The sequence below is a fragment of the Pristis pectinata genome, chromosome 2 (genome assembly GCF_009764475.1).
Source record: "Pristis pectinata isolate sPriPec2 chromosome 2, sPriPec2.1.pri, whole genome shotgun sequence".
NCBI lineage: Eukaryota > Metazoa > Chordata > Chondrichthyes > Rhinopristiformes > Pristidae > Pristis > Pristis pectinata.
This window is the reverse complement of record NC_067406.1, coordinates 23,905,505-23,921,052: the sequence shown is the minus strand read 5'-3', so window position 1 is coordinate 23,921,052 and position 15,548 is coordinate 23,905,505. Positions and strand designations below refer to the sequence as shown.

The 15,548-nt window shown below is 41.3% G+C and overlaps 1 protein-coding gene across 1 annotated transcript; it reads left to right on the top strand.

Moving 5' to 3' along the window:
- The first annotated feature begins 1,384 nt into the window (after window positions 1–1,384).
- On the top strand, window positions 1,385–13,896 carry atp5fa1 (ATP synthase F1 subunit alpha). The gene is made up of 12 exons (XM_052009266.1): window positions 1,385–1,862; window positions 3,114–3,192; window positions 4,806–4,975; window positions 5,745–5,918; window positions 6,478–6,644; window positions 7,551–7,699; window positions 9,567–9,718; window positions 10,611–10,835; window positions 11,300–11,407; window positions 12,218–12,362; window positions 12,870–13,020; window positions 13,676–13,896. The coding sequence occupies exons 1-12, from the start codon at window positions 1,803–1,805 to the stop codon at window positions 13,755–13,757; spliced, it is 1,662 nt and encodes a 553-aa protein (XP_051865226.1). The 5' UTR covers window positions 1,385–1,802; the 3' UTR covers window positions 13,758–13,896.
- The last annotated feature ends 1,652 nt before the right edge of the window (window positions 13,897–15,548 follow it).

Here is a 15,548-nt window from a genome sequence, read left to right as displayed (position 1 = left end):
ACCAGATGACCACTTGTGTTTATCACTTTAGAACATAGAACAGTACAGTACAATACAGGCCCTTAGGCCCACAATGTTGTGCTGACCTTTAAACCTCGCCTAAGACTATCTAACCCCTTCCTCCCCACATATCCCTCTATTTTGAATTCTGCGTATGCTTATCAAGTAATCTCTTAAATTCGACCAATGTACCTGCCTCCACCACTGCCCCAGGCAGTGCATTCCATGCCCCAACCACTCTCTGGGTAAAAAACCCATCCTCTGATATCTCCCTTGAACTTCACACCCATTACTTTAAAGCCATGCCCTCTTTATTGTACACAAAACATCCCAAAGTTTAACAGGCACATTATTAATCAAAATTTGACAATGAACCACATATTAGAGCAGATGACAAACCTTAGCATAAAGCGTAGATTCTAAGGACTGTTGAAAAGGAGAAAATGGAGACAGCAGAGCAGGGAGGGAATTCCCTTGCTTTGATTCTTGGGAGCTGAAAGGATAGCTGTTAACGGTGGCGCTATTAAATTTGGGAATAATTAAGTTGCCAGAATTTAGGAGCACGGGAATATCGAGAGTTAGAGTGAAGGAAAGGATCAAACATTATGTCGAAGAAAATTATAAGGGACCTATGGAGACACAAGAGACTGCAGATGCTGGAACCTTTGCAACAAAAATCTGCTGGAAGAACTCAGCAGGTCCGAGCAGCATCTGTGGGAGGAAAGGAATTGATGACGTTTCAGATCAAGACCCTGCATCAGTCCTGAAATGTCGACAGTTCCTTTCCCCCCTCAGATGCTGCTCGACCCCCTGAGTTTCTCCAGCAGATTGTTTGTTGTTGTAGAAGGGACCTATATTCTGGATGGACATTGGGTGCAGTGGCACAGATAAAAGAACAGAACCCCTTGTGGGGTCCTATTATCTACCAGAGGACAGTCAAGAATGGAAGCAGCTAAGTGTGTGTCACACCCAGCTGGACACTTTAGCGTAACGCTTTACAGCGAAGGTGACCCGGGTTCAATTCCGGCCGCTCTCTGTAAGGAGTTTGTTACGTTCTCCCCGTGTCTGTGTGGGTTTCCTCCGGGTGCTCCGGTTTCCTCCCACATTCCAAAGAATTACAGGTTAGGAAGTTGTGGGCATGCTATGTTGGCACCAGAAGCGTGGCGACACTTGCCGGGCTGCTCCCAGAATTTTCGCCGCAGAAGATGCATTTCACTGTGTGTTTTGATGTACGTGTGACTAATAAAGAAATCTTAAAATCTTGTTTTACCTGTACTACCTCAATGCACTGTGTAATGAATTGATCTGTACCAACGGTATGCAAGACAAGTTTTTCACTGCACCTCGGTACAAGTGACAATAATAAACCAATACCATCAGACACGCTGCACTGCACTGCACTGCCACACACTTGCAGCCATGCAGGGGTGAACTGTCACAACCACATGGGACGTCAATGAGGAGCGGAAACAACGGAGTTGGAGCATGAACTTGGGAGGCAGCCGCATATTCTGGAATTGTGCAGCGAATGTATTGCCCGTCATTTCCAGCGTCCGGCATCTTCAGCGGGGCGGCTGCGGATCATTTCGCCCGAGGAGCGCGTCGCCTGCCCCTCCTCGGCGGGGAGCGCCGTCCGTTTCCGGGGCAGCAGGCGGAGCCTCGCTCTGGCGCCGCCGACCTCTCCCTTCAGGAGCCGAGCAGCGGCTGGAGGCGGCCGCCATTTGCAGAGCCGCTCGGTGCAGGAGGAGGCACGTCCCGGGCATAGTCCGCCGTCGCACCGCTCCAACGCCTGAGTCCGCACCATGTTGTCGGTCCGTCTCACAGCCGCATTCGCGCGGTCTCTCGCCAGGCAGCGATCTCAGGTAAGTGGCCCCGGGGGCTGAACCCCGGGTTTGGGGAACGGCGGGTGGGATCAGCTGCAGCCGGGCGGCCATTTTACATGGGCGGCCGGCGGGGCCTGGGGTGGCTTCGGGCAGAAGCTGCCGCCGGCCGGCCTCTGCGCAGTTCACTCGGTGCCTCCTTTGCTCCCGTGGGTTTGTACCCATTGCATGAGGACGTGGTAACCGCAGTTGTGCCATCCAAGCGTGCTCAGGTCTCCAGTAGCATCAGGGATGTTCACAGGCCGCGTCCTGCTGAAGGTCAGGTCCTCTGTTTCTCCTTCACGTTTCAAACCTTCGTTGGTTTGCAATGTTTCTGACCATTATGCACACCTTTTAGATTTTGTAATTTCTTTAAGGCTTTTTAAAAAAAAATTATATATACATTTTTTTCTGCATTCGCTGGTTGTGGTTTTGAACATCGTGGAGTTCTTATTTATCTAGTTGGGACAAATTTATTGCCAAACTGCTTTTCAGCTATATACTGCTGAACTGCTTTTGGTTATATCTTCTACTGTTTAATATCTAGTACTTATACAAAATGGCACCTATAAATCAGCCATTTACTTTGCACATTCAATTGAAGAAAAACGTTAATGTTTTGTGTTGGAACTAACCACGATGATCTGATGTTTTATACCTGTGTTAAGTGCACGACAGTTTTGCATAGGCCATCTTGTGTATATTTTGGGTAAAATGTGCAAATTCTTAACTTTAATAGTAGTTAGCTGCTTCTAAAGCCAGTGAGGGTCAGGGTAAGTTGTCTTTAACTGTCTTTCCTGCTGGATCTGGAATTGGAATATTCAAATGAGTTTTCATATGTATTTTATAAAGCAAATGACATTCAATGGGTTAGGTAATATTTGCCTTGTTATTGGATAAATTAATCACTTAAGAAGTTCTAGCACTGCCTACTTTTGATCATTTAAGGATGGATAATCAATGCACTAATACTGAGTTGTGAATTTTAAAATGAGTTGATTTTGAGAAGCATGGAGTGACCTTGTTTTGAATCTGTCTTTGATACCAATTTAATCACCATGATGCCCAAAGTTCAAAGCTTAAATTTGCCAGCAATTGTATGCATGGGGCAATCTACATATAAAAATAACACATTAGAAGTACTGTGGCTAATCCAAGTTGAGGTTTGCATCCTGCAATTTGCAGAATGTTATTATTTTGTGAATGTAGTTTGTGTGGGCAAAATGCATTTATTTTAAGTCTTGTTCTTTATAGGTGGCACGACAAGTCTTTCCTGCAGGATTTGTAGCCACTAAGAATCTTCACACTTCAAGGACATGGCTTCAAAAGACTGGTCAGTCTTTGTTAATATGTTTGCAATCACATAGTTGAATGTGAAAAGAAGCCAATTGGTGTCAGAAATAAGCATTTTCTTTTGACTTTTGTTTTCATTTTTAATATTTCTGGTTGCCTTGTGGCTTTGGGTCATGTAATTTTCTACCTGAAAGCTATGGATACCAGATCATTAATTATATCAAATCTGAAATAGATTTTTTTGGGCTATGGGAATTGGGTAGGGAAATGCTTCCTGTTCTGGCTTGGCACAAACTGAAGGAACTGCTGGTCTGGGCCTGCATTGACTTATGGCACGAGCTGTGCATTGGGGTGCCAGTAGATAATGTCATTTCTTAATGAAGTCTAATTTATTTTTGCTAATGTGATGAATTTTTATTATCCTTGCTTTGGTTGTATTGGAGCTCACAACGGTGCTTGTTTTTAAAATTGTTTTACTTGCATTGGCTTTGGTTTGCCGGTGAAGTCAAGCTGTCAATGAACTTAATTTGAAGTAATATTTGCTCTTATTTATGGTATCTGGTAGTCTTCTATTGACTGTAGCTGCATGTTCAATTAAATTCTGAATTTCTTTTTACTCTTGTATGTAGAACCCAAATTCTTAACATTTGAGACACACAATACAATTCTTGAGTCTGTATAATCCCATATGTAGAGCAGTTCAGAGTCAAAATGCACTCTTCAGAAAATCTATATTTTGCATTGGTTGATATCCAATTTTCTTGCAAAAGATGCAAGAAATGTCTGGTTCAATCATCTCCTCTTGCATAGTTTTCCACAGCATGAATATATAAATTAAGAGCAAGAATAGGCCCCCTGGAGCCTACCCCACAATTTACCAAGATCAACTCTGCAGTAACTTTTCACCCCCCTTGCTTATCAAGAATCCATCTACCAATATTTAATTCTACTGTCCTTTTGAGGAAGAGATTTCAAAGACTCATGACCCTCTCAGAGAGGGGGAAAAGAGCACTTGGTTCTAAAGTCTCAAACAAGAGGAAGTGTCTTTTCCATCTACTCTGTCAAGATCCCTCAGGATCTTGTGTGTCATCAAGTCTGTTGTCATTTTTCTAAACTCCAGTGGATACGAGACCAGCCTGTGCAACCTTTCCTCACAAGACAGTCTTGCCGTTCCATGTATTAGTCTAATAATGCTTTGGAATCAGTTCAAAAGGTTTAATGTTTTTTCTTAATTAAGCACACCAATACTGTTCTCCCAATGCCGGTCTCACCTATTTCCTTACATAACTGAAGCATAAACTCCTAACTTGTATTCAATTCTCCTGGTAATAGACAATAACATTCCATTACTTGCATACCAGCCTTTTGTACATCATGCACTAGAATGCCTAGATGTATCTGTATTTGAGCTCTGAGATACCTTGCCATTTAGATGTGCTGCTTTTTTTTAATGATCCAGTAACCCTGTGCATTAAAATATATCACCTAACTTTTCTCAGTCATTAACAGTAGTTCTGGACTGTCTCAATTCAGTGACTTATAATTCACCATTACAGCTTTCATATCTTAGAAATCTCTGGCTTTTCTGCAGTAGAAGTAGTTACATAATCTCTTATCTCTCATTGATTTTATATCCTTTACACCTTTCATCAGGTACCGCAGAGGTTTCTTCCATCCTGGAGGAACGTATCCTGGGAGCTGACACCTCTGCTGACCTGGAAGAGACTGGTCGTGTGCTGTCAATTGGTGATGGTATCGCTCGTGTGTATGGCCTGCGAAATGTGCAGGCTGAAGAAATGGTGGAATTCTCCTCTGGTCTGAAGGTAACTGAACAATAAAGTGGACTGATGAAAAACTACATCCACTTGCATCCTTTGAGCTCAATTTTGCATTTATTTGGAAATTTTAAATTGTAATGAAGTTTGTGAGAAAGTGTAACCAAAAAACTATCCCTATAATTCCATAAAGAGGATCTCAATTGTTTCACATTAAGATCCGCTGGTTTAAGGAATCATTAGAGGGATGGTCTGTCTTTATTTGGTCCATTTTGGAGCAAAATATTAATCTTTTTTCTTGATTGATATAGTCTCTCTCCCAATTTTTTGTAGATACTTTTGCCATAAATTCCTAGGTTTGATTCCCTAAAGATGTTGAGTTAGTTGATTAAAGTCAGGATTGTGGTTCTGTTGCTTCAGCACCTGGCCTGTATAATTCAGCCAGGGTTTTCACTGCTACTGACAAGCGCGTGTGAATGGGTGTTGGGCAAGGGCAGAATTTGCCTTGGCTACAGTGGTCCCATTTTTGAACAAGATTGAGAAATGGTGTAGAAGTGCAGAGGGTAAGTAGATTCATGTCTTCAAAAGAGGCTTTTGGGGTGGGGAAGAACTGTGCTTATGGTATTGTATGTGGCACTCCACAGGCATTTTGTTTTAAACAGGTTGAGAATTGTCTCAAACTACTCCCAAGTGCATCCTGGCAATTGGTCCCGAGCCATGTGAGCAAGCCAGGAGTTTCTGACTGTACTGTTTATTGCTCATAGTTATTAAATACTACATTTGCTTTTTTTCTAATTTTGTGCTTTGATCATTTTAGGGGATGTCCTTGAATTTGGAACCTGACAATGTTGGTGTCGTTGTATTTGGTAATGACAAGCTGATTAAGGAAGGTGACATTGTGAAGAGAACTGGTGCCATTGTGGATGTTCCAGTAGGAGAGGAACTACTTGGACGTGTTGTAGATGCCCTGGGAAATGCCATTGATGGAAAGGTAAGAGCTTTCAAAAAAAAAGTGCCATGGTCTGTTAAAGCTGATCCTAGCTTCGTGCACTTAATAGTAATTGTAGATTAAAGTAAATGCTTTGTCTTCATTTTTGGTATTGACTGAATTGTCTGATTTTTTTTGCATAGTTATGTTACTTTCATGAGCACAGAAACAGGCCATTCAATCATCTGGTCTGTTCTAGTGTTCATGCTGTAAATGAGCCACCTTAGTTCCACTTCCTCCAATATCCTTGGCGCAGATGTCTCATTGTTAGAATATCTTTGCAAGTCTCTGGATTAGGACTTAAACCTACAACATTTTGATTTGGTAAAGTAAGCCCTTTTTTGAACTTGCTGCCCTGTAAATGCATCTGTTTTGTGTGCATTCTGGTGTTGAAATTTGAGAGTTTTCCAGAAGCTGAAAAGCAGTTCAATCCTACTTACAGCCAGTTGGAAAAGCCAAACTTCTCCATGTCGTTGGAGTGACCAAAACATCCTCTCTTCTTGACTCATTTTGCTGTAGAAGTTTAAATGTTCAAATCTTAGTATTTGTCTTTCTTAAACAGGGTCCACTTGGAGCTAAGAACCGTAGGCGTGTGGGATTGAAAGCACCTGGTATTATTCCCAGGATCTCAGTGCGTGAGCCCATGCAGACTGGTATTAAGGCCGTGGATAGTCTGGTGCCCATTGGCCGCGGTCAGCGTGAGCTTATCATTGGTGATAGACAGACTGGGTAAGAACTAAATGGTAAAAGTTTTATTCAAATTAAAAGACTTCAGTTGATACTGTTCCTTTCAAAACATCACCCAAGTGCTCTGTAGCCAAAGGTAATCTTGAAGTACTGTTGCAGTATAAGAAATAGGCAGCCTGTAGGTTCTCCAAACAACAAGAGGGTAATGACCAACTGACTTATTTTAGAAATGGTGATCGAGGGGTAAATATTATTCATGACACGAGGGCCACATCACTTTTCAAAATTAGTGGTATGGGATCTATCATATCCACTTGAGATGATGGATCAGGTCTGAGTTTAAGACTTTGTTGAAAAGATAGCACCTCTAGCTGTGTAGTGCTTCACTGGATTGTGGGTCTAATCTTTGTATGCAATTTCTGGACTAGGAGTTGAACTGCAACCTTAAGTGAGCCACGACTGGCTTGTTAAATCTTAAGTTTGTGGTGATATAAATTGTGTCCAAATACTGAGTTATGTGGACTGTTTAGCTGTCTGGCTATCATCATGCTCTTAAGCAGCATTTTTCATTGTTGATCCAGTGGAGAAATAGCACATTTGTCTTGCCTTTTCTTGCCTCCCACTGTTATTGGTTCTGTTGGCACCCTTTCACTAGGTGACCTGTACTTGTGAACATTGACCAAACTGGGTCACATGTGCTTATCCCTTCCATTCCTCTGGTGCAGGATGTTTCAATGTGTCCATCCTACTCGAGTGACCAGATGTAATGAGTAGTGATCTGGCTTCTGGTTCCTCCTTTTCTTCCATCTTCTAGGCTGTAAACCTTTAGGCCACATGATACTATTTCCACCCTGTTTGAGAAAGGCTAACTTGGGATAATAAATGGGCTTGAAATGCTTTTGGTTTTTATGGCTCAGCTGTGACGTATGTATTTGCTTTTTTTATTAGCAAAACCGGTATTGCTATTGACACCATCATCAACCAAAGGAGATTCAATGATGGCACTGATGAGAAGAAGAAATTGTACTGCATCTATGTTGCTATTGGTCAGAAGAGGTCCACTGTGGCTCAGCTGGTCAAGAGATTGACTGATGCTGGTAGGTTCGTCTTGCCATGGCCAAAATGCCCAAGGCAATTTAGCCATGAATTATCCAACTTCTGCATTAAAGTCTTGGAGATTGTTATAATATTTCTCTTTGGAGATGGAATTGGTGCATAAGCACTGATGGCATTCATAAAACCAATGGTCATCTGAAGTCTAAATGAGGTAATGTGCCCTGACCCCAATCGGTATTTCTGTAAGCTTTACCATCTTTTTGCTCACTATAGCTGATACCATGCAGATGATTTTCTTCGTGGTATCATGGAGTTCTGCAGAGCAGAAACACATAACTCTGAAAGTCACTTTTGCCTTCCCAAAAAAAGACTAATTCGCCTCTTGGATAGAACCTCCATCTGCCAGATTCTTCTGAATGCTGCAATATCAACATCGATTGCAAATCATAAAATCTTAAGAATTGTGCAAATTCAATCAAAACTATGATGTTTGTGTACTTGCTGCTGTCTGTTAAACCAGGATGCAAGTTCCTAAAGTTCCAGCTATTAAGTCAGTTCTTCGTTTATTTCTTCAGTTCATGCAAAGTTTCCATCTACCCCAGAAATCCAGTCAGTTATTCAGACTAGCAAATCAGCACCTAATTGTCCAAGGGCTATCCAGCTTTACGTTAGCAGTAACTGACCAATAGAATGCATAGTTCCCACCATTATTAAAGGTAACTGGTGGTCCCATCTCTGTCAAACTTGTAATATTTAACCATCAATTTCCACTTGGCCATCCAAACTGCATGGATGGCGTGCTCTCTGCATGTGTTGTGGCTGCAGTACCTCGACAGTTAATATCACAGTGCTGTCTTGCCTACATATTAACTTCCTCGGCTTTGCTGGTTTAGCCCAAATAATCAGTGAAAGTTGATACACTTGTGAGCTGCAGAAGCTGAGAGCACGGGGAGGATCACTTTTCTCCTGAAGAATTGAGAGTAGTTTCAATAATCTTGTGAATTGCTGCCTTAAGCCTTTCTGCTGAGTGAACAGAGAATTGCCTGGCTTCTCGCTTTGTGGGGTTGGGGATAGGATGTTGCCATTTGTGCATTGAAGGACTGCTGCTTTTTCCAATCACTAGCTTGGTATTAAGCAAGAGCACTAGAAAGTTTTTATCCTCGTATTTTTTCTGGCATAGGCAGTGACAGGACTTTGAAATTGAATTTTATTGCAAAGCAAGTAGAAAAGTCCTACTTTTTGGGGTGCTGACAAGACCATACTTGATGTTAAGGAGGGGTTTAGTGACTTAGGAGGTAATTCAGAGGTTTGGAAGTTTGATTCCTACAATGGAAAGGTCATTTTACACAGAACGATTAAGCAGGTTGGGCACGTACTCTTTGGAGTTTAGAAAGGTGAAAGGTGATCTTAATCAAATGTATAAGATTCTGAGGTAATATGATGGGGTGAGCACCAAAATGGGGAAATTAGAACTAGGTGCAAGATTCAAAATAAGGGGTGACTGATTTGGATGGGAAAAGGAAGAATATCTTCGGGTCATGAATCTTGGGAATTTTGTACTCCGTAGAGCTATAGAGGCTGAATTATTGAGTGTATTAAAGGATGACAGATTTTGAACTTTGGAGAAGTTGAGGGTAATGAGGACCAGGCAGGAAAGTGAAGTTGAGGCCAAGATTAAATAGGGCATGAACATGAGTGACAGGGCAGGTTCAAAGTTGTTTGACCCACTCCTAATTGCATAGTTGTCACTAGCTATCCTCAACATCCTGTTGAAAGTGGTAGTAAATGATAGTGGTAGTAAATGATAGTTCAAAAGCAGGTAGGAGTAATGGGGAAATATGACATAATATCTTTTGCCACTGTAGTTGGAGTTATTGTGCAATTCTGCTTGTTTGACTTGTTTTCCAGATGCAATGAAGTATACCATCGTGGTCTCTGCCACAGCCTCTGATGCTGCTCCACTTCAGTATCTGGCTCCATATTCTGGCTGCTCAATGGGAGAGTACTTCAGAGACAATGGCAAGCATGCACTAATCATCTACGATGACTTATCTAAACAGGTCAGTACATTTTCCAGTAGTTGAGCTGCAGCCATTGGTTTAGACTCCTGGTCTTCTTTCTACCTTGGATTTTTGGTCAGGTGTTTTGTTTTCACTTTTGTTTTTCCCCTGGTTATGAAGGAGCAGGTCAATAGCTGTTGTTTCTGCAACTGTTATCATGCTGACTGTTTGTTTTATTGTTGTACCCTGGGAGAGGATCCCGTAGCCTGGACAGAATTGCTCCTGAGACTCCCCAAGTCTGTTGTTTGAGCAAAGAGGCTAAGGTTACAATCATTGCTACATTGGTTGGATGTACATTTTGCTTTGTCCAGCCTGGGTAAACATTCTACTGGGTTTAACATTGATATGTGGAGCCATTTTCTTTAAGTAGGATGTGGCTTCCTCTGATTTTCTAAGTGTTTTTTGCTGGATCCTGAAACCAGAGTGCAAATACATCTTCCAAAGTCATGGAAGTAACATGCAGTGTTCCTTCTACAACTTGGTTGAAATCAATTAATTTAGCACTGAACAGGAGAAAACCTGGGATCTCGTAACAATTTCCTGATTTGTTTATTTAGATATTTTTAAAATGGAACCACTTGAAAGTGAACACAGAAAAGCTCTTTTGTCATGGAATTTATAATTTAAAATGAACAGTTGCTGGTTTCTGAGCACAATTGTCTGTGTTGAATTAAGGGTAGTTAAGATGTTCAGAGGAAGTTACTGAGTCTGATTGTGACCTGACTTCCTTGCATCTGGAATAGTATGTGCCATTTGTGGATAACTTGCAATATGCCATTTAATCAAATATTAAAAATGGTAGGATGCATGGAATACAGTGCACACCATAAACATGATGCACCTGAGACTTGTAGCAACCATTGCCAGTATCTCACTGTCAATCTTTTTGCAGGCTGTTGCCTACCGCCAGATGTCTTTGCTGCTGCGTCGTCCCCCAGGGCGGGAGGCCTACCCTGGTGATGTATTCTACCTGCACTCGCGTCTGCTGGAGAGAGCAGCCAAGATGAATGATAACTTCGGTGGTGGCTCCCTTACAGCTCTTCCTGTCATTGAGACTCAGGCTGGTGATGTGTCTGCTTACATTCCAACCAATGTCATCTCTATCACTGATGGTCAGGTGAGTTGTGGAAGTGAAAATTGTCCTGCACGTGTTTTGAAGATCAAATTGAAAAGTGAAACTTTAAAGTACTAATGTTTGCAGGGGAGGGGAAATGAACTGCAAATATATTTAGGGCAATAACTGGATTTTCTTTTTCAGTCACATAATTTCATTAATGAAGGCTGGTTGTTTCCATTAAGTGTGCTGGAGATATTGTCTCCTATGGTCAGTTGGTTACAGGATAAACTTTCTGAATACATTTTTCTTAAAGACTAATAATAAAAATGACAGGAGTATTGATAGTCACTTTCATTGGATAATTAAGCAATGTATTCAACATCTTATTTTGCGTTCAGTTTGTGAAATTAATACCATTACAGCACTAGACCACGTATAACCTTACAAACATTCCTTATTTGCGTCTGGAATTATGTTCTCGTGTAGTAATGGATCTTGATTTGTGTAACTTGTATACTTCATAGATCTTCTTGGAAACTGAACTGTTTTACAAGGGTATCCGTCCAGCCATTAATGTGGGTCTGTCTGTGTCCCGTGTAGGATCTGCTGCACAGACCAAAGCCATGAAACAGGTATTGGGTTGTTTTCATCTGCATCCCTTTGATTATTGCTTGATGATTAACTAAAAGAATTGGTATTGCTGCTGAGAATTTGATCCTTATCAATTCACCTTAATAAATTTTATTTTAATTTTGCAGATACTTAGACTGAACTTACTGGGTGTTATTTCTATATAGGAAGATTGGGTCTTTTCAATTTTGTAACCATATAAAACTACAGAAATTAATGAGGCGAAACATTAATTCCAATCGAAAGCTTCATTGATAGTTTCATCTTAAGAGTCTAAGTAGGCCATGTCAAAAGGTTCCAGGTCAGACAATTGACCAACTGACTAAGTGGATCACTGGATTTGGCAGGGAACCCACTTAATTTGATAGGGGAGGAGGGGTAAATTAAATCTAAGTCCAGAGTCCCTACCAGAAGTCCTACACATCTCCCAGTATGATGTAGATACAGCTGGGCTGTAACTTTCCTTTACCTGGTCGGCCAACCTGCTGATGTTAATAACAAATTGCTGGAGGAACTTGGTGGGTAAGCAGCACTGTCTGCTTGGTTCCTCCAGCAGTTTGTTTTTTTTTTGCTCCAGATTCCAGCATCTGTAGTCTCTTGTGTCTCCAACCTGCTGATGTGATGGGTGAGGTTCCAAATAGAGCAGGATGTTTGTGGAACCACCGTGGACATTAATCATTGTGATACTTAATCATTTTGGTCTTTGCTCAGTGTTTCCTCTTGTTCCTGCTGATCCTCCGCCCTGGCTTCTACCTTCACCTGAATACCGAGGGAGTCCATATTAATTTATTCTTGGTCTTTACTGATCACAGGTGGCCGGTACCATGAAGCTGGAGCTGGCCCAATTCCGTGAAGTGGCAGCTTTTGCCCAGTTTGGTTCTGATTTGGATGCTGCTACTCAACAGCTGCTGAATCGTGGTGTTCGTTTGACAGAGCTGCTCAAACAAGGACAGTATGGTGAGTGAGTGTATCCCTGGGTTGTGATTCAGAGAGATGCCTGAAACTGCCTGTCTGGATCACTTTTTTTTTCACCGTATTGCTTAGTTATTTTGTCAGTTACACTGGTACAAGGTGCACCCCTCCCCTCTCCAATTTGTACCATCTATTCTCCCTCCACTCTCAGTCCTGAAGCAGGGTCTCGACCCGAAACATCGACCATTACTTTATCTCCACAGATACTGCCATCAGTAGAAACCAACTGTTTCTCCAGTAGTTTGTTTTTTGGTTCTAATTTTTTTCTGCCAGTTTGATCTTTCCCTTCCTGAATCATGGTGGTTCTCTAGTGCAGCTGGGATTGATTCCATCTTCAGTCAATAGGTTTAGAGAGAATCACTAGCCATCAATCAGGAAATACAGCAACAGTGATTGTAATTGTGCAGTCTTGCTGCTGCTCACGAATGTTATGGAGCTTCAGTTGGAGCGTTTGCACCAGACTGTGCAGTAACCCCTGTGTTTTCCATCCAGTTCCCATGGCTATCGAGGAACAGGTTGCAGTTATTTATGCTGGAGTCAGAGGTCACCTGGACAAAATGGAGCCCAGCAAGATCACAAAGTTTGAACCAGCTTTCTTAGCCCATGTGAAGAGTCAGCACCAAGATGTCTTGGCAACAATCAGGTAAATGTATCATTACAACAGATTTCTCAACACCCCTCCCCACCAAACAACTCGTGTGTGTGTGTGTGTGTGTGTGTACTTTGTCATTGTTGGACTTAAAAAGCAGTATAGATTTGTTAATTCAAGTATGAAAGATGAAATTTGCTTATTGGGACTTGAAGTTTTTTTTAATAGGACACATTATTGGTTTTGTGAACTGGCTGCTTTTATAATCTTTCCTTTTATGTGTACCATTCTAGCAAATCTCCACATCCTGCCCAAAGTGTATGTCCAGAATTGGACTCTTATTCCAACAGAGGTCAAACCAGTTGTACTTAAACAATCCTTGTTTTTGTAATCCCCACCTGTTAACTGAGCAATTTGCATGATCAAACTGGTTCCAGTGCATCAGTAGTTTATTTGATCATTCTTGCCACCCAGCTTCTTGTTTTCCCCCCCTTCTCAATTTTCCAAGCAACAAGACACTTGGAAAAGAGTTCTCATTTCTAGTTGAGCTGGGTTTTAGTTACTGTGCACATGATAATTGCAAATGGTGCTACTTGTTTTTTTTTTAATTGCACTCTGTCTGAGTACATGTTCACTCAATTCCTCTTGGACTACTTAGTGTTTCTTTGAGATTCCAGTTTCTGAACTATATTTTTCTTTTCTATTGAAGGGCTGAGGGGCACATCAGTAATGAAACTGAAGCCAAGCTGAAGAAGATTGTAGTAGACTTCTTGTCAACCTTTGAGGCATAAACTTGGTCGTCTGCTGATCAGTCTTGTAATGTTTTGCTGACTGCTCTGATTCCTCCACAAACTGCAGGAAAGCAGTTTTTGCTCTTGTGTAAAATGTACAGAAGGTTTTCTCTTCAGAGAATAAAATATTCCATTCAAATTCTTGAGTTTAGTCTTTTCATTTGCATATGCACACAAGGTCAAGAAAATTGATGTTGATAAAGATCATATGGTCGGAATAGCTGTAGCAATAATGTTTCCCCATTTAAAATTTATCAAGTCCTATGCCCAGTGTATCAACACCACATGAACTGTTTCATCCATTGTATTTCACATTTTGCAGTGTTTGTGAGTATAAAATATGAAATTCTGTGAAACAGCTGTAATCATAGTGCATTGTCGGTCTTGATTACATCAGATTTAAAAAAAATAATTTAATCCCACAAATAAAGGCCTGAAAAAATAACAGAATCTGGCAAATGGATATTGTGGAATTTGTAATTCACTAAACAAAATTGCTGAGACGCAGATTAGGGAATATGATGCATAAAAGGAACTGAGTGTCCTGAAAGAAAACATACAAGTGCAACAAATAGTTAAGGAGGTCAATGGTATGAGTGGTGCTCGTTGCAAGAGGTTTAGAGGAATGATTTTTTTCTTACAATTGTACAGGATCTTGATGAGAGCACAGCTGGAGTGTTGTGCAGTTTTATCTCCTTAACCTCAGAAAAGATCTACATGAATGCAGCAAGCTTCACCAGACTAATTTCAGTGATGGCAACACTCATGAGGATAAATTGGGTTGACTGGGCCTGTATTCACTGAATTTCAAGAAGAATCTGGGGTTATGACTAAAGTGTACAAAATCCCAAGAGGGCCAGCTGGATGCAGGGAAGTGTTTCCTGTGGCAGTGTCTTGAACAAGGGGGGGTCACGATATCAGGACACTGGATAAGACATCTAGGACTGAGATGAGAAATTTCACTCCAAAGGTGGTGATCCTGTGGAATTCTGTACCTCCTGAAAATGCTGGAGGCCAAGCTGTTAAATGTATTTAAGAAAGAGGTAGATTTCTTGACATGTATGACCAAAAGATACAAGGAGAGAGCAGTTGTATGGTAGTAAAGCATGGGATTGGCCATGATGGTGTTGAATGATGGAGCAGGTAAGAAGGGCTGAATGGTCAACTGCTTCTGTTTTCTTGTAAAACAATGGTTAATCTATCTATGGGAAGAAGCATTGCAGATTACAGTATCAACTTCGTTAGGATGGATGATTAAATTAGGTTTTGAGGAAAGACTGGTGTTCAGGAAGAGAATTACAGTGGGATGCTAAGCATGGCTGGGTGGTGTGGGAGATCTGACTAATGGAAGTTCCTATGGGGTGAAGCACATTATTGGCTCAGTACTGACCCTGGTTAGCTGAAAGTGGTTTAGGTTTTTAACATAGAAACAAAATTTAAAAGTGTAGCTTGTTCAGTGGGGACTTCAGCAGAAAATGGTTCAGAATCGGGCCACTTAGTATACCGAACCAAGCGTTAAACCATATTTCCTATTTGATATTGCATAGTTAGAGGGGTGTTAGCAGAGTTTTTATGAGTAAACAATTAGTTCACTTTATTTGCACATCCTTAAGCTACGTATTTGTACAACAAAAGGTTTACTTATTTAGGGAAGCTAACTCAAGAAACATTTCCCCTGTCATGTCAAAATGTACTCAGCTCTGTTGCAGACTTGATGCATAAAGTTCCCTTTTACTCTGTAATCAGAGTGTGACATTCTGTATATGTTGGGGGGGGAGGGGGTCAACACAT

Excerpts from the sequence above, each read along its gene's own strand:
- atp5fa1 (XM_052009266.1), top strand. The coding sequence starts at position 1,803 with ATGTTGTCGGTCCGTCTCACAGCCGCATTCGCGCGGTCTCTCGCCAGG. Across the intron at positions 7,700-9,566 it reads CAAGAGATTGACTGATGCTG|ATGCAATGAAGTATACCATC; the intron begins GTAGGTTCGTCT and ends CTTGTTTTCCAG. Across the intron at positions 12,363-12,869 it reads GCTCAAACAAGGACAGTATG|TTCCCATGGCTATCGAGGAA; the intron begins GTGAGTGAGTGT and ends TTTTCCATCCAG.